A 19,830-nucleotide genomic window follows, 5' to 3' on the forward strand; every position below is an offset into this window, starting at 1 on the left:
AATGAATGCTTCAGTGGCAAGAGAAAGGGCATCCCACTACTAAATGAAACAAATCTTTTATTCATGAGCATTGTCATTTTAAATTCACAAATTATGAAAGGAAGGCAAATCAGAAGAGACTGCCAGAGCATCTTTTAAATGAGAAAGGTAAAAATTTTTACTGAACATTTCTAATTTCAGAAATAAAAAGGTTGCATAGGCTTTCTACAGGTGTGCACAAAGAAAAAAAAAAAAGTACATGGAGGCTTTTACATTACAATTCAGAGTGTACATTGGCTACTTGAAAAGATTCACTTGCAAGTCCAAGACAGCTATTGGAACAACCTACAGAATAAGGCTTATCAATATTTACTTTAGTCCTGTAAAATGTATTGAACACATACCTATCAGAAAAATAAAATGACACTTGTGAATCCTGTTCTGGAATCTCTCACTGATGGGCTTTTTTCAGAAAAGGCTATTTCTGTGTTGGCCTCTCCCAGGTTACTTTTGGAAAGAAACGGTGGTAATGGCACCAGGGGACTCTTCACAGCGTCAGAGCAAAACAAAACATCAGGGCACAGGTGGAATGTTTTCAGCATGCAGAAACAACCAACCATGCAGACAGAAAAACTCTTCCATAAATTACAAGCATTAAATTATTCCAATTTCTCCTTAAAAGAACGGCTACAGCATCTCTGGAGCCTGGACAGTCACAGCGCCAGGGCTGGAAGAGCTGGGGCCTGACGGAGAGAGGTTTCAATGGCTGTTGTTAGCGAGTATGTGGCTTGTTCTTTGGTGTGGGAAAGTCAAAGTTCTGGGAGGATGCTCCACATGTTTAATTCTGCCTTTTCACTTGTTCTTTGTGACAGTATTACAAACCATACGAATATTTCTAGTTACTTATCAGACTAACCTCTTAGAGCAAGAGTTAGAGTTATAAAGTTAATTCCAGCAGGTGATACAAGTTTTCCTGATGACACTTGGTAGTAGTTCTGTGATTACTATGACAGCATCATTTTGGTATTGACACAGAAAAACAGCAACTATTCCTAAAAATAAGGTTTTTTTTCTGTTCTTTTTTTAAAAAAAGAAAAGTCAGTTACAAAACCAAGCTCATACAGTCTACATTTTTTAAAAATAGGATTTAAATCATTTATAACTTGAATATTTCTGATGTGCAAAAAAAGTACATGCAAGCAGACAAAATAGCATTTCGGAGGAAAAAGGAGCCACACCTTCAATTAAACAGGGATCTGAGGTTCAAATGTAAAGACCTATTAAATACTATGTCCAAATGAACAACTAATGGCATATTTCCTTGTGTACACACCTCTGTTCAGCCTTTCAAATTGCTCAAGAGATTTTAACATCTACCAAAAAAATAATTATAAAATGCAGGACGCACAAGAACAGATACAAGCAGTGTTTTGACCTAAATATATCTGTGTGATACCTATAAAGCATAAGCTATTGTATGAAGAAAGCAGACCAAAGGCACAAAATCAACTGGTCCTACAGAAAGGTCAGCGTCCATGCTACTGTGTGTTACAAATATAGTGGTTTCTTTAGGGGGCACTGTAAAAAGCGGCACCGAGCAGAACTCATCGTGTTTCACCTTTGCCTTTTGTTGTCACTTCTCTCAAAAACATCTTTACTGTCAACAAACTAAAACGCAACGAAGCCTTCACACACTTTCAGAATCCACTTCCTTAGCGTCACAGTGGTTGCCTTACAAAGCAAGACCGAGTCAGAGGATTACTTTTTTTTTTAACTTTACGAAACAAATTGTAGCCCGTTTTGTTTGTTTCATTAATGAAGTTAGTGTCGCAGTGTAACAATTTCCTAAATTGGTACTTTTACACCAGAAAACCAGTCCTCTGAGAAGGCTGGTTGCATCATCTCTATTCAACCAAATATTTCATCCAGAAGCAATCAACTGGGTCAAACGCAGAAGAAATCAAAACAGGTGTCTGCTTGGAGCTTTAATACAGAATTAAGGGCTCCAACCAGACAAGCTCTGTCTAATTTCCCAGAGCATGACGGGAGCCAGAGAACAATACACAGCAACGTCAAAAACCACCAGAGCAGCCTGACGACCACAGGTCTATTCAACAGCTGCAACTACGAACAAACGAAACAGGAAGGATGCAACGGGTTAGTGCGAACAGCGTTCTTGAGAAGGTATTGCTAATTCTTGTAAGATGGCAGAAAATTCACACCCTTAAGTGCCAGGAAACCTGCTCGTAAATCAGCATCCCGACGAGCGAGTGCGCCGTCAGCGTTAGCGTTCGTACGTCAAAGTGAGTTACTCAATGACTGTTGAGACAGAATGACTGCCGTTGAGTGACACGTCGCGTTTTAAGTGCAAAACATTTTTGGCAAAAGTGAAAAATAGAAAAACCTTAACCAGTACTAATAAAAAAGTATTTTCTTAAATACTAGCATAGGGCCTGATCCTGGAAGCACAGGACTCGGGGAACCCCAGCCGAGTCCAGCCAGAGTTCTGTGCCCTAACACTTAGAGGAAAAGGTCTTTAAATCACTGTGTTTATACTTGTTTACATGTCGTGTAAATAATACACACACAAACACATACACACTGCGTGTATATATGTGTGTCTATAGGGAGGTGTGCGCGTGTGTTTGTGTATCCATACACACAAAATGGCTCCTGAATAAACTTGAGCTTGTGGTTAACTTTGAGATGCATCATTCGCAGTATATATCTTCTTTTGTGTACCTTCTGATAATGGGACCTATTTGATGACATCTTGAAGTTATATACTGTAACATTTTAATGCCTTTAAGGTAAAGTTAGGAGGCAACTGCTCTACCACGTCAATGGGTCTTCCAGAGAGGATTCGAGTATAGCCAACCATCGCCCTGCAAGAAAATTGGGGAGAGTTTACAAACAAGATTGATACATACTGGATCTGCCTATGTCCACAGAAAAGCTCAAACAATACCAACCAACACAAGAAACCATCCCTGTCATCTGAAAACTCTGTGTGGGAGGGAAAAAATTACAAGAGGGAAGAGAAGCAATGAGAAGATGCAACAGATGAACTGCTGGTTTAAATAGCTGCACATCCTGGCTAACTTACAATACAGCCACATAATAATCTCCCCAGTCAGTCTTATTTCCCTTCCCCCGTTTCTCTAAGAAAGTGCAAAGACAAACTCGGTAAAAACTATTCAAGCAGATGAAACCCAAGACTGTGTTTAAGATGCCCATGCTTACTTACATTGGACGAACATCCCTAAATCACGTTCGCGTCAGGTCAAGGTTAGTAGGGGACGTGAGTACGCAGCATTTGTAAATCAAGGTGTGGATTTTAAGGTAAAAAGCATAATTTTAGGTGCGTAACATCAGGCACCAAAAATTCAGGTTAAAATAAATTTAACTGAAGGGAAGCGAACAAGTTTACAAGATGGACATGGAACAACTCATTGCTCTTCTTTAAGAGCCAAACTCTGGCAAAAATAAAATTTAAAAAAAAAATATATAACAACACTAGCCCATGCTAAAAACCACAGACAAGCAGGAGGACGCTATGGGGCCTGGAATGAACGCACCTCTTTGGCAAAATATTTTGGTTTCCACGGCGTGCTAAGAGCCGCACGTTGCCTCTCCTCAGCTCGCTGCCTCTCTTCAAGGCGGTGCTTGTGCTCGGTGGCTGCGTTGATATTCCCTTCTTTCAGAGAACTGGTGACGTGTTGCCAGAGGCGCCTGAGTCAGGGAGAAGGAGCACAAGCACCAGTGAGGATGCTCCAAGGGACAGACGGACACCGTGCTCTCCGTGCCGCTTTTGCAAGTGGCACAACTTGTGAGCCGCCACTTCCCTGGGATGGAGATTCATCCCGTTTGCAGACCAGACCTTCAGATCTGCTCAACTCCTCATATTTTGCCACGCAAGTTAAACCTTTTGTTGGTGTTCCTGACTCGCCACCACCTGAGCTTTTTTCTCAAAGCAGGTGGATTTTTTTTTTAATCATTTCCTGTTCACATTCTTTATTGATGATCCACGCCCAAATGACAGGCGTTTATTCTGCATGTATTCGCAGTTAGATTTTTGGGTTACCAGAGAATGTTAGACAAAAAAGCCAAGAGAACATTAAACTGGGGCACTGAATGTTCCCACCAGGTTACTATCAGAGGAGTTGACACGTTGATTCTAGGGAGCCCTTCTAGCTCTGTGCTCTCTATTCCCAGTTACCAGACATTATCAGTACGCGACCGAATTTATTTTTCGCCTGACTGACAGCAGTCAGACGCAATATCTTCTCACACTATATTAGCCAAGCAGAAACTTTGCCCCAAGAGAAAGAGGAAAGCGACCGCAGCTTTCATTATTTCCAGGGGTGTTTAAATGAGTTTCTGTTCACAATCTGATAAGCTGCATATCCTGCAGAAACACTGGGTGGTTGTAATCTGCTTACTAGTGTCCAAAAAATACAACAAATACACTGCAGAGCTACTGGTTTCCTTATTTACTCCAACTTCCCTGTTCCTAAACTGCAGGGAAAAATGAGTTTGTGAGCATGTCCAGAAAGTAGGAAAATTACATCTAAGCCTGCACAATGACTCAAGACACACCTTCATACAATAAACATATTTACAGATAATAAAACGAAGCTTAACTCATGTTTTGAAATCCTGCAATAAAACGTTCCTAAATTCAATAAAAATATTGATTTTTCTGAAGATAAGCGTTAACAGTTATTGACAGTGAATAACAGAGCAAGTTTTTTCCTAATGTACCTAGTCAGAGTTAGGCACGTGATGTGGGTGCTGAGAGCCTCAAAACCATGTCCGTATTTATATCCCGCATTGCAGCATATTTTACTTTTTAAAAAATATATATTATAAAATATATAAAACATGAAATTCCAGTGTAAATTGTAAGATGCAACTTTACTTGCAATAAACTGACTAATTTCACTATCATGTCACGATCACTCAGAAAAGCAGGTGAAAACACTGCGTTAACATTTTCCAAATGCTCAAACACATAAAAGCATTTTTCTCCTCTACAAAATAGATGTATAAGTCACTATAATGTAATTTACGTACCAAAGAACCAATACACAGGTTCAGCTATTTTTGCCTAGATTAATGTGCTGTAGGAAGCGAGGTTTTTTCGAACCGCACCATTTATAACTGCACTTTGCTTCCCCGTTCTGTTCCCACCCGAGGTTCAGAAGCAGAACTCTGCCCTTACCTCGATTCCATCGGGCCTTGTTGCGCTGTCGGCCTGATTTTTTTCCTGATAACAGGCAGCTTGTTAGTGTCAATCACTTTGGTTTCTCCGTTGCTGTAAGTAAATTCCAGCGTACCGTTCCATTCTCCCTGGGCCTTGCATACGATGGTGTTAGTGGGATTGTGTTTCACTTCGGCTGTAACCCTAATTCAAGAGGGAAGGAAAAAAGACCACAGGAATAACTGGTACCATTTATTATCAGCATGTGAAAGCACTACCACGGCTGAGGCTACAAGCAGCTTTCTAGATCTACAAAGTAATTTTTCAAGCAAAGTAGTGATGTTGTCTCCAAAAAGAAAGACTCAACCCAAGAAAGCTCTGTTAACACAGCAACAGCTTTTGGACAACACTGTCCCGAAGCACAGCAGTAACTCAATTTAAAACTCTGATACTCAGCTCTAACCCACAACTATTTACCTCATCAGCTTGAAAAACAACCCCTGACATCCATGTGACATTTTCAGTACAGATGTTATTTTAACACCTGGACATGATGCTATCAGATATCTATGTCAAGGACTCCGGGTACCTTTATTTTCTTCTTTAGCAATACAAGTTTACTTCTCTGCTGCTGAGAGGCAATGATTAAAGCTACCTCAGTGGGCCAAGAACTAGTCTGAGAGTGAGCAGAATAGATAGGCAGGACTGGAAAACCAAATATGAGGAGAAGGTAAAACCAAATACAGGGAGAAGTTTCATGTGTGCGTGTCTATGAATATGTAGCCATGTCAAGTCATCTGTAAACTCAATTAAGTTTTTAAATGTTTAAACTAACGCAGCACAACCTTCCCCAATTTTCACTCACCCTGATGGCACGAATTATTAATCTACAGCTTTCAGAAAAACCCCTGTTGAAATTTGCCTGAACGCAACATCAAAATGGTTGACCCACGTATGGCAGAATAACTAGAAACAAGAGAGAGGGAACTACGCAAAAGCACAATATGCCAGCAGGCAACACCACTTGCCATGGACATGGCCACAGTCCACAGCAGAACAAGGACGGGGTCCGCGTATGTTAAAAAATGGGTCGTCAGCTTGAGCAGGGAAGGAGGAGAAGCAGCTATCTTGCATGGTGCCTCTTCACACCCTTAATAATGGGGAACCACGACACATAAATAACATTTCATCATCTGGAATCTCAGCGCAGAACCGGGAGTCCCCGGTAGGGAGTTGTGGGTATGGGCAGCGACACTCTCGCTTCTCTCCCCCTTCCAGGAGCTCCACCTGCAACACCAGTTCATTCACCTACTGAAGCAGCAGCTGGTGCAGCAGAAATATTGCCTTTTCTACATATGATTTTCTGACCCTACACTTACAGTCACTTTTACAAGCAACAAAGGCTGTAAAAGTACATTTACTTCAGTTAAATGAGAGGAGTATAACCAATTCAGTTAAACAAAATAGCAATATATAACAATATAACTACAATAAACCGTTCCCTAAAGCTATAAATCATCTCCAGCGCTAATAGGAAAAGAAATTCAGATATCTGTCTATAAAATACTACAAGAGAAGAACCAAACAAATGCCCAAGAGTCTTTCCATTGAAATCCAGTAGCAGGTAAACAAGAATGAGGCAGCAATTCCCGTACCTGTGGACCTTTCCTCCATAGAACGGCTTGGTGTGGAACGTGACCGTAGCAGAATAGCCCGTTCTGGCACAATTGATGTTGACTTTCCCTCCAAGTTCCACCCACGGGATGGTGAGTATCGAGCGAGCGTAGGCACTAGGCAGGGTGAAAACATACTCTTCTTCATGTTCCATCAAGTAAAGAACACCTACGTAGGAAGAAGGTTGAAAGAGAAATGGTAAAAGTTCACTGGTAAGACCCGACAGTCACCAACCAACCACTGTCCACAAAATGTATTTCCACAGAGAGCACAACGCGCGACTTGCCTTGAAGGAGAGTACTGTCTGCTAAAAGTCTGCCCTCTGGAACAAATTTCTTCCAACAAAGCACACGATTTGAATGTGTCCCCTGGAGTCCTTCATGGTGCTAACTGGCTTATCAGAAAATCTGACTGGATGGCTTATTTTGTGTTATTTACAAGCAAGAAGCTGCTAAAGCTGGAAAAACAATAACATTTGCTTGCAGAAGCCATATTGAATATTCTGAAGATCTCTCAGTGTCACATCATAATCCCCTTCCAGAAAAAACACGGGCATGGCCAAAGGACTCTCCAGTTGTCCATTCTATCAGACACGACCAGTTTCTCTCCACTAACTTCTTACTGATGCATTTGTTGGTGGGTGCGAAAGGGTCTCTCTCCGTCTGCCTGGGTACAACCAGGAAAAGTGCTTAAGGAAGCCATCTAGAAATTTCCTAGAAGTGTGCTCCTTCGATTCCAAACACCTGGTTTCCCACACAGCCTTTGCAAAAGTCCTGCATCATCAAGGACAGGGGAGGGGGGGCACCAGGGCCACTGTTCTACTACCCCCAAGACCAATGTCTCTACCACGAAGAGAAAATTCCTGGCAATTCTGTTTAATTCTGAAGAGGTTCCTCCATGCTCAACATTATGGGGTTGTAACTGAAAACAACACCACGTAGCAGCAGTAATTTTTCAAGATTATTTGAAAGAAAGTTGCATGTGTGATCAGATCTTGGCTTCCCCTGGGGTTAAGGATACAGCTCTATCCCCACCACAGCCTGGTCTTCAGGATGACAAAGAACAGGACATAAGACCAGGTTAAGAGCACCTTAAGCCTTGCACACCGAATCAGATCATGCCAAATATCTGTAGCGTATTTTTTATTACAGTTTTACACTCTTCTGTGTCACATTTAATAACAGTCTAAAGGCAAAAATTACAGCTTTGAAAATAATTTTTCACAAGAGGGATTGAAAATAACCCATCACAGGAAGAACTGAGAATCTGTAAATCTTGGGGGGGAAAAAAAAAAAAAAAAAATCAAGAAAATTATCTTGATATAGTATCTGTTTAGAAACAAGGTGAGCTTGAGCCAATTTGCCTTCACCCTGGTGTAGATTTGGGAAGAACACATTGGTAGTGGTATTGATTAGTTTGTCAATCTGTTTAAGGGAACAACAACATCAATTTTGCCAAGTGATCTGACATGTAATAATGAAAAAACGCTAAACAGGAACAAAGCACTACTACTGTCAACATTAAAACATGCCCTTCACGCCGTATGAAAACACAAACCTCGATAACATTCACAAGGTAAAAGCACGGAGCTCTAACAGAATCATCGTCTTAAATATTGGCCTCAATTGACAGAACTAAACGCAGGCACAGGAAGCTCCGCAACTTGTCGCTTCTGTCTCCTGAAACTGTTCATGGGAAAACATCTTTCGCAAACCAGAGCAGTTTTACGCAGTTGTTTCCTCAAAAAGATGACTCTGCTTATCAAACTCGCTACGTGGATGCTATAGTAACATTAAATTAATAAAGAACAATCTGGTCAAAGGCAGAAAGGAGACCTGACAGCCTGCAGTTGGGCATTTTCCACACAGACAACTGCAACAGGTTTTAGACCCGAGTCTGCCAAGCTTTCTGTTCTCCTCCTCTTCCCATTTATTCTCCACCTTCTTCATTCCAGCCACAGGTGACAGACACACGGCGGCGGCGGCCTGTGGCGCCACCCGCGAGGCCACGTTTCCCAGGCCTCAATGGCCTAAGCACAAACACGATCCTCACGCAGCCAAAAAAGCACCAGCTTCCAACACGACAGCTTGGGGCGGGGGGGGAGGTGTTGTTGTGAGGTTTTTGTGTTGGGGTTTATTTTAAAAGACTAATAGCAGCATGGAGGGCAGGCGTGGTGCCCACTGCTGAGAGAGAACCTCGCGGTATTTATGAACCGCACTTTCACCTGAGCTTCTCCAGAGCCCCCTACTTCCCTGGGCCCGTCACCCTCCTCTGATCATCCCCGTGTGTCCCCCAAGTGGGAGGAAACTGCCGTAATAATCACAATTTCCTTCTGGGTTAGCGCAGGTTTGCTTTCATCTCCCTGGTGGGGTCGGTAGCTTTTTCCCTCCCTACTCGAGCGGGAGGGACACCGAGCGCTGCCAGGCGCGCTGAAAAGTGAACGGCAAATAACAGCGGTGACCTTCAATGTAAATATTTAACCACCGCAGCAAGTTAGATATTAAAAACTGAACACCCAGCTCTCTTGGCAGTATTTTTAGCGTTTGGTAGCGTATTTTTTTAATTCCTTAAACACCTGAATAAATAAATTTTTAATGAAGTGCTGCCTCACTTGAAATATTACTCCAGTTCAATAATTACAATCTATAAAAGAAGAAAGGGAAGATTTAAAATATCCACAACTTGATCCTACATCTAGGATTAATGTGACTTAGTTTCCGGACTCTGTCATTTACAGAGCCGACACGCAAAGCCTCACTTCACTGAAGCACCACGAAGACCGTAGCTGCACCGCCGTGTCTGAACTGAGACCTGTCCTCTCTTTGGGAAGAAGAAGCCAAAACGATGCTAAGAGTCAACATCTGTAACTGCTACCACAATGTGAATTCATGCCCTACCCTGCCGGGTATAAGTCTTGAGAAATTAAAGGCAGAAGAACTACAATCTAACAGTTTGGGTTTGTGTTGTTGTTTCTGGTTTTGTGGGGGTTTGGTTTTGTTTTGTTTTCCCCCGAGCATTGTGCACTCTTAGCATCTACTTATAAGTATCATTACATTGTGACTGATCTTTAAAAAAAACCTGCTGGAAAATACACAAGCTATTTTTCTTCTCTTGCTCCCCAACTGTAAGGAACTATTCCTTTTTAGCTGAAAAACAGCTGTAAGTAAATATACATGAGGAGTTGTGGGAGATTTCCCCATTTTCAGTAACGTTTTGTCCTCTCATATCAAAGAATTCTTTCAAAAACTGCAGACTCCTTTAAAAAAAAACTTAAGTATTTATAGGCAGATATTATGCATGAAGAATGCACCAGGTAAGTACTCTGGGAGGCACAGTGGATTTAGTAATCTATCTCATTATTAGAAAAAAATCCCTTAGAGAAGGGTGAATTTTTTACAAACAAGTGCAGAATTTTGAAATTCCCCCTTGAAATGTCCTCAGCATGATTTACTCCTACTTTTGACTAAAACAATGTATTCAGAGTCATGTTCCTCTCCATGACGACTCAGCCTGCGCTGAAGGAAGAGATGTTCGTGGCATATAATTTTCCCCATTCGACTACTACACATCCCTCACTGATGCTGCAGCTTTGAGAATTGATTTTCCAGTAACACATATTGACAAAATACCCAGAGGAGGCTCTGGATCAATAAGCTGCAGAAGAGGCATGTGAAATTTAATGCTTCCCACTGATTGTATGGAGATCAATCTGAACAACTAATGGTACGTGGGACACAAACGGCCTCGGGCAGTTTCCTAATTTAACAGGCTCTTCATTCTGTCTGCATTATTTGTACCACAGCACAAACAGGAGTAAGTTATGTACAGGCTGAAACCCACACGGGTGTAAGAGCATCACCAGCCGTGCAGATTCGCATGGGAAAACATGAGATGCCAGAACCAGGTTCTTCTTGTCTCATAAATGTTCCAACGAGCTGTGCTGCTCATTTTCTAAAGACTGGAGCCATTTGCTAAATTAAGTAATGAGTGTCGTGCCATACAGAAACTGTTCTGAAACCACTGGGCGAAAAAAATATTAACACAAAAATTAGCACCAGGGAAATACTTTAGTAGCTCCAGTTGCACAGAACAGTCAGTCTTCGGGACTGGTAAATTAAAAAGTCGCTAATGCCACAGGAACAGAAATGATAGACCTGTACATCTGTAGACACATACACAAACCAGCAAAAAACACAAGAGAAAAAAATTCATCGCTTTCATTTAGATTTACCCTGGAAAGTGCACTCAACCGTTGCCCCATCTATCAAATCTTCCCAAGCTTGACTTCAATTTAAAAACTAATTTTTGGAAGCCTATACCTCACTAGTTTTTAAAACATTTAAAACAGCAGGAGTCAAAACACAAGACATAACTAGCCACTTGATAATATCAAGCAATTCACTTTAGCGTACTTTATGCTCTCAGCAAAATTAACCTGTGAATCAAAGGTGACACTTTTGAATTTTGCTGCTTTGGAACAAAACCCAAGGGCACAAAAGGAACAGGCACAGCCCACACTGAGGTGTGCTCACCACGGCCTGTTCCACTAAAGCAGCCTTATCCCACAACCAGGATCTGTTTGAAGATTCTTTGGACCATGTAAAACACGTTAAATATTTACACTGACTCTCCCATCCCTTGCTAATTTAAATCTTTATATGCTTTTATTCATTACACCCTCTTCTCCCTCACTCTCTCAATAGCCCATAATTAACATTAACCAGAATTAGGGACTGCAAATGCAACATGAATTCTTTTAGGCAAAATACCCTCTCTTCTATTCAGGGTAACTTTCTCATGAGGAAACTCAACTCTGGCTACTCAGAAGAATGGGGTTTTGTTCTGTAGTGAAGAAAAAGTTGAGACATTTCATTAGCAAGCCAGATTTAGACCCCTCATAACCACAGATGAAGGGCCAGCATATAAAACAGCTTCATGCACAGATTTCCTGCAGTGCCTTCCTACTTGTTCTGCATCTCTGCAAGTGATGCTTACTTTGAATCAACAAACAAAAATCACAGATAGAAAAAAAAAAATCTTAGTCACTTTGAGGTGCAATATACAGTAAAAATCGTACAATTAAGATACTGAGCTTTGTATGACAGGACCATACTGTTCTCAAATCCCTTAATTCTTTAAATTCTCAGGGAAGCCTTTGTATACTTCCATGACACCGTTTCAGCGTCTCCAATGCTGCTTCTAACAACAAAGCATAAAAAGCAACACGCTCTAAACATATAAGGACATTGTGACAAGTTAAAAAACTACACTTCAAGAGCACCACAGAAACATTGCCAGAATATTCCTCACACAATACAGGTCCAAAAATTCAGTACTACTTTATTTCTGTAAATAGCAGTACAGAGCAAAGTTTCAAAACAAAACACAGTTGTTTGTATTCAACACTAAGGTTGTAACTAAGTTACAGGTCAAACAAAATTGTTTTGATAAGTATCTGAACTAGAATAAGATGGTCGTTCCCTGCCACTGAATCATCCAAAACATTTGCTGCAGCTCTCCCAACACTCTGCTGGGAAAGAATTTTTCCTCCTACATAAAGCAAACAGTACTGAACGGATGCAGAGTTTAATGAAACTACTATAATACCAGAATAATTTTAATGAAGTCTCAGAATGGACACAGGTATATTAGAGATATCAAGGAAACTGCTTTCCAAGTAGCGCCACACAGAATCTAAAATCATTACTGATAAAAAAAAAAGTCAAAGGCACTCCCATGTACATAAGTAAACTTGAGCAATAGTCAGAAAAAAGAGCTGAATGCTCATAATAGAAAGAAAAATAAGAGCATGCAACAAGAAAAAAAATCCACAATAAAACCTGATCAGTTAGGTTATCCAATGCACAGCTGAAAAACACCCAAAAAATAAATAAAACAAACAAACCAACCAACCCACCCCACAGGGATTTTATGATTTGTGAGATGTCAGTTTGTCTCTTATCAAAAAGCAGGATCAGCCACACTTCACTCATTCCCGAGGAGCTTGCTTAATCTGATTTTAACACTAATAATAAGACTCTAAAACCCTTCCAGCCAACCTTGTTGTCAGAAAGCTTCTCCAAATAGCTAATTTCAGTTTCTACCTATCTTAACTACCTCTTCATATTCCTTCTGACTAGCAGCAGGTCTTTCCTTAAGCTGCCCCTTGCTAGACTAACTCACCCCATTTGAAACACTGCAGTGCATAAAATGTCTTTAAATATGAACAAAATTCCCCAAATGATATTTCACGTTAAAAAATTATTAGGCTCTGCATTACGAGACGTGTAAATACAGATATCGTTTTTCCACACTGTAATTCCAGAGGCTACTTTTTCTTGGTTCAGCAATCTATTACCCGGTACTCACACTGACCTCAATCTAATACAGAATTTATACTTATGCAGCACACGGGGAAGAAATGTATGCGCCAGATTCTGATTTTTGCACAGCTTGACAAATCTACACACCAATGTAATTAGGAGGACTTCCCTGGGACTAAACCAAATTCTTAAAATTTGAAGAAAGTGTAGTTTTGAGTGAAGAAGGAGCTTTGCAAAGCAAACATTTTAAGCCGAGGCTGTCGGGTTTAGTCTGGCTGTCTCCAGGTGACAGAGAAGCTTCAGTGGTGCAACTTCTTGCAGCCTACTGCCAGTCCTCAACACACAACAGAAACGCTTGGGCTGCACCGGAGTTTCTTTGTCACTTCCCAGAAACGCTGTCACCGTGAAGCTGCGTGCTTCTGCACTGCTTGCATGGACAAAAAGCGTGAATGATAACCATAAATCGGTAAACTCGAACTTCCTCCTCAAATGGCCATCACAAAGACAGCAGCAAACCTTGCAGTAAGAGTTCATCACTGCTGTTCCCCAAAGCCTGTATCCACTACTGGGATATCTACAGGATGATGACAAAAAAAAAAGGGAGGAGGGTAGGGCGAAACGTAATTCTCACAAATACAAATGAAATAATCCTTGGGGTAGGGAAGTGGTTAATTCCTAGACCCTTTCTCTCTCAAAACTGGGACACATCAGGACTTTGAAGTCTTAAATAATCGCCACAGTAGACACCCCCAATCCCAGGGAACTGTGTGTACTAGCAGCAAGAAAAAGAAATTTCCCTACTCCTACATAATCATAGTGACTTTGTGTTTAATTTTATTACCATTAAATAGCTCCCTTCACTGAGAAAAACAGTACTAGAAACTTAGATGTACCAGAAAATAATGCAGCAAGTGAAATCCATGACTCAGGCGGCAGTAGTACAGTCAGGAGACAGACAGAAGGACAAATTTCCCTTCTGACGCTCCTTTCTCAAATTCCCTCAACTCCGCATTAAAAGCAAAATAACTAAATCACAGGAAGAAGGAACGACCAGTGCTGTTACAGACTTCAACTATCACAATATCAAATCCACCAGTAAGGAAGGTTCATGGCTCTTTTACAAAAAAAGGGAATAAATTGCCGTCAGGAAAGAAGCTCCTGTAGGCCTTTCTACTGTTCGAGTTGTTCTTTAGTTCTAGGTAGTAGAAACAGCAGAACATATCTGTATGTTATCACCATAACTGTTTTGTTGTTATTAATAAGCAAAACCAAATCACTGCATTTCCCACTCTACTTTTTTACTACCTTTAATATCATAGTACTTAACATAATGATGACAAAAAGCAGCATTTACTGTAAGTTGTCCTGGTGCTTCTGAGACTACAGTCTAAAAACCAGTTAAGACAAAACACTAATAACCATACACAGGAAATTACCCTCAAATGGCAAAAGGGACTGACTAAATTGCTTAGAAAAACTAAATCGATACATCAGCAGCCAGTAACGACACTGGTAAAGGTGTGTTTATCAGTTCAGATAATCCATTTGGAATTTGTTATCATTCCTTGTATTTCTGAATTCATGTTGAGCAATGACTTATCACAAAGCAGACCACATATGTATGATATAGCAAATCACAATTTCTACCTTGACTATGACTTGCTATAAAGATAACACACTAACTTTGTAAACACTAGAGAAACCGTGATTCTTTGCAGAAACTATGAAAAAAGAATGTTAGGCTTTAGTAAAAATGTGGGGTTTTTCTATTGTTTTGCTCCAGTTGTGAAACCGTCCCACACCGAATCGCATATTACTTTTAAAGTGAGCAAGACAAACAAAAATGTTCTTACAGAATATTCCGTCAGCAGCCATTTGCTACTGCAATTCAATATATGTCTGTACTTCAGATATAATTAACAGCCTTGCATAAATAAAAGCATACATTTATATAAGTAATGTGTGTCTCATTCTGTCTGGGCAGAGAAATGTTATATGAAGTTTTAATTCCAAACTTCACAAATAGCCACAAGATTCAAATGACAGGTCAGAGGCAGAGGGTGCAGGAAAATAGCTGGATTTCTGTAGTGTTGACGCCCACAACATTAGCTCAAAAAAATAAAATAAAAGCACATTTCTTACCTTCACCTACCATTGAAACACCTATCGACATGCCCATAAACTTGCTTTTGGTCCATACATGAGCGTTCACACACATTTTCTTCTCTTTGCACTCACAGTAAAAGCAGGATACCGGTGGATGATGTGACACTTGTTCAGCTACAAACCTCAGCTTGTAGCACGTGGACTGGTCCTGGCCACACTCCTTGCTCGAGTCCTTAGAAACGGCGGACGCACCATTAGTTCTGAACGCTTTCACTTTATCTTTAGGCACATCCCACGAGCAATGAAACGTTTCACCAATTATAGGGTTATAGGGCTTCTTGGCAACCGCTCCCTTTCGGCCTTCGTGAAAAGCTGTTAGATAATACTCCACAAAGCAGATAATTCTGTCCTCGGGAGTGGCTCCAGCTGCAATTGACAAAAACAGGTCTGGATGGGCCATGAAATTTGCATACATCTCCAGCAGGGATCTTTTCTCCAAAATAAATGTTGGAAGCACTACCTGTATGCAAAGCAGACAAAGGCAGATATGATTTCCCCGTGACCATACTACCGCGGGGGGGAGGGGGAGAGAACAGTTAAGACAGCGGTAATTCTGGCCCTGCCAAGTTTCGGGACAGCGTATTTTCCTCCTCCCTGCCACAGCAATTTCATTTTCTTTGCAGTGTAAATAAGGCCAGGGCTTTTTCCTTCGCTCGCTGACAGCCACGCAGGCTGCTGCCTGTTTCATTATGATTCTCGACAGTGGCTCATGCAACAGGGACGGCCTGTTCTGTTCACGTGGAGATCTGCCTTTTCCTCTCGGTTAACAAGCAAACCAACCATTGTTCTCCTTGTTTATAGGACATAAAAACATACTTTGATGTAAATTAATTTACATCAAACATCAACAAACCAAATGGATGATAACCCTCCAACAAAGGGAGGGGCACACCCTTCCAAATCACTAGAAGATGAATATTTTATATAAACATACATACCACCATCCCGTAAGTGGTGGAGAGTGTCAGAAGTACATCTATCCATTCTGTCAAACATCTGGGCTCCCAATTTCACTCCTGGGCCCTTGACCACCCAATGCATACCTATTAGGTCCCTTCCAGCCTCTAACAGACCAAGCCAACTAGATCAAATCACAACCAAATCTTGGGTGTGTTTCCATGGGTAAAACTACGCCAAGGACCCTTCCCAAGAGGCTATAGGCAAGGAAACATTCCCAGTTTGACTCCCTCTGCCCTACACTGTCATCATGTGTGTCATGTCCCCTCTCACCTCCCACGTCAAATCCCTTGCCACCTCCATGCTACCCGGTCACCCCCACGCACACAGCATGTCCCCTCAGTTCGACATCGTACCACGCTACCATGGCGGGCCCCTGCATGCCTTCACCTGATTTCAGACAAGCTGAAACAAACAAAAACTGCACAAATCACTACACTAACGTCCTGGGAGTAGAGATGTCCCAGGGGGCCCAGAAAAAATCTGGGGCTGAGCGCTAGGCAGGCTGCACCGGAGGGAGCCGGCCCCCAGCGATTCGGATGCAATCTCGAGTGGCTCGTCTGGCAACACAGATGTTGCCAAAGCCACCCACTTGGGAATAACGTTTAGTTAAAAGTTTTCAAAGGAAAACACCCTAGAGCACACTGCAAGACAGACATGGGCATATGGCATCTAAAATGATTTATTTCTCTCCATTCCTTCTCCCTCACCCTCCACACCCTGTACAGGACCATCCCAGGGGAGCTCAGAGGTCCCTCCTGTGCGATCAACACGGAATTCCTGGCACATACAAATCTGTCTAGAATCAAAGTGGCTCAACCCTGCTGGATGTAGGCCAACAGCTGTCCTCCACTAACGCAATTCTTCCACTTTTCTCTTTAATTCTCCCCTTCAAAAGCCAGGGGTTTTTATGGCAGGCAGGGAGCCACCCTTCAAACAGAAACACATTTGCTTTCCCCCTTGCCACTCCAGCTTGCTATTCCAAGTGGGACCAAAGCACAGTTCAGTCCTTCTGGCTCCCACAGATAATGAAACAGAAGCTGTCAAACCTTTATTCATCATTTAGTTATTTTCAAAGAAAACTTGTAAACAAGAAAACAAATCGCAGTCACAACAGCTCAAACACGGTCTTAATACCTACACAGCAAGTCAACATACCAAAACAGCAAAAAAAGAGATCACTGCTCTGTTTGGTAACATATATGCTCATTCACTCTCTCATTCTGTATAATTGCACACTTACAGCCTTTTATAGACTAAAAATGTTTACAAGTTTCGATATAAATCAAGCAAAAGATGCAGGATCTTAATTTTACACTGTCTGGCAACCTACTGAGTGCTACAGCCAGCCTACAGTCCCATGGTGGTGTGACAGCGAGGGGCTGAGGAGATCCATTTTTAAATATAAAACTTTGGAAGGTAAAGTGGGAAGGCAATAGATTTTCTTATGGTATTTTTAGCTCTTTAAACAATTCTGTCTTACTTGCAACATTCTTACTCTGACCGAATATTCATTATCTGATATAATCTTACAAAAAATGAGATTCAGCAATTCAATACGGGATCTCATTTTAATATAAATTGTATGCTCGAAGACCAGGTTATCAAGGGGAAAACTTACGGCAAAACATAGAAAAAAACCCCGTCACTTGTGTCTCAAAATTCTAGTAGTGACTATCCTGAGTTCACTGCGCAGACTTGAAAAGGCAGAGGAACTCATCTGAATAAGAGCGACTATTTCTAAAAACAGTGACTTTTATTAGCACAAATAAAAGAGAGAAGGAAAGAAAAGTATGGACCATACTTAAGATGATGAAGATTTTACGGTACAACATTAAGACTGCTGCGGTTTCATCCTATTGACTGGGTCATCTAGCCCTTGTATCTACTCACTCAAGTACCAGCTGTGTGCTTTGCAGCTACGTGCGTAATACAGCAACGCCAAGATAGCCACAAAATGAGATGCTACGAAGCACTGGACACTTATCATTTGGTTTCAAGAATCAATTTTAAATCTGAATATAGCTTGAATTCCAGCTCAAATGATCTTGCTTTAAAAGCCCAACTAAAATGGAAACTACATCCTTAATTGTAGCAGGAAAGGATGCACTGCAAAACATAGAATAATTAAACTGTTTCCTTAAAAGGAGGCAGAACTACATATGAAAAATATTTGAGTTTTTAAGCTTACACATCTCCAAGATATGTCTAGAAGACATTGCCTTTTATTAAATAACCCCATTGCCTGAAAGTTTCAATATGCAACACCATCACACACTAACAGAGTTAAAAAAAAAAATCATGAAATCACGCCAGTCTTTTTTTTTTTTTTAAATTGGCCCTATCTTGATTTCTGCAGAAATAAGCAAAACAGAAATAAACAAATTTGGAAGCTTGCCAGCATTGGACTGTCATGCACTTGTGCTAGTACTTTGGCTTCCAAAGGCACAAGGTTTTCAACTCTTCTGCAGACAAGCACAATGCATTGTCAGAAAAATACACTTAGGAGCTATATTCTTTACATTGGTCTTGGACTACAACAATTTTTTTTTTTTTGTAATTGCATAAAAAGTCAAAACTGCCTCATTTTCTCATCTGAGGAAAAGCCAGCATGACGACCAAACGGACAAAAGAACCTCTCTACAATAAATACCAAGTTGCTGAAGTCTGAAGTAAAACATCTGCTGATTGCAGTCTAAAATGTTAGAATAATCTCTGTTCTTATTCCCTCTCAGGCTTCATGTGAAAGGAAGCAGTTTAATGGGCATTCTTCCCTTTTCATTGAGGTTCAAAAGAAACCATTGGTTCAAAGCTTGATCATAACCTCCTAGTTTGAATTCACCTATACTTCATTAGATCTGAATGCAAATGAGAAAAGTAAGAGCATGACGACTTTGGAACAGAGATATTTATCCCCCGTACTATTTACAGTGAGGCAAAATATGGGTGTCAACACCATTCCCTACTTTTTTTAGAAATCTGACCGAGGTACCCCATGCTGAGCTGTCCTTCCCTTAGAGGTACAAAAGCTTTCCAGTGTCATCTGTGTCACTGTGGGAATAAAACCAGGCTATTTTCATCCCACTTATATTTTAAAATTACAACGTAAAAGTATATTGACAAGCCAATTAAAAACTTAGGACATTGTGAACACATTACAATGTTAATTTACAACAAGCTCATATTCTGCAGAATTACTGGCAGCCCTTTTACACAGAATGGCAGCCCTTTATTTTTAGCACATGTTAACTGCGTAGGGAAGGTATGGGAATGCGGGGGAGCAATCACCCATCTGTACCAAATGCTAGCATTAATTTCAATCCATTAGATGCCATTTTCCAACACATTTATCAGGCTGTCGGTGATTTTTTGTGCCTTTTTTTAAGTCCAAAGAACAAACAATTTAGAAACTTTTTTTTCCCCCAGTAATTTCAATTTCAAATGAGGTTTAAAGTCCTTGCCCAGTCCAAGGCATCAGTTTTGTACTATGTTCTGCTGCTGTGAACTTTCTCTAGCAGCTATTGAAAT

At 40.9% G+C, this 19,830-nt stretch overlaps 1 protein-coding gene across 1 annotated transcript in view; it reads right to left on the reverse strand.

Moving 5' to 3' along the window:
- Positions 1–108: 108 nt before the first annotated feature.
- OSBPL10 (oxysterol binding protein like 10) overlaps positions 109–19,830 on the reverse strand; it is a 120,230-nt gene continuing 100,508 nt past the window's right edge. Inside the window, exons 8-12 of the mRNA XM_065629557.1 lie at positions 15,322–15,805; positions 6,838–7,024; positions 5,204–5,386; positions 3,558–3,711; positions 109–2,864 (exon numbers count right to left, since the gene is read on the reverse strand). Coding sequence (XP_065485629.1) covers positions 2,820–2,864; positions 3,558–3,711; positions 5,204–5,386; positions 6,838–7,024; positions 15,322–15,805 — 1,053 coding nt within the window. The 3' untranslated portion in view covers positions 109–2,819. The remainder of the gene's footprint in view (positions 2,865–3,557; positions 3,712–5,203; positions 5,387–6,837; positions 7,025–15,321; positions 15,806–19,830) is intronic.

Source organism: Caloenas nicobarica, chromosome 2, assembly GCF_036013445.1.
Source record: "Caloenas nicobarica isolate bCalNic1 chromosome 2, bCalNic1.hap1, whole genome shotgun sequence".
Classification (NCBI taxonomy): Eukaryota; Metazoa; Chordata; class Aves; order Columbiformes; family Columbidae; genus Caloenas; species Caloenas nicobarica.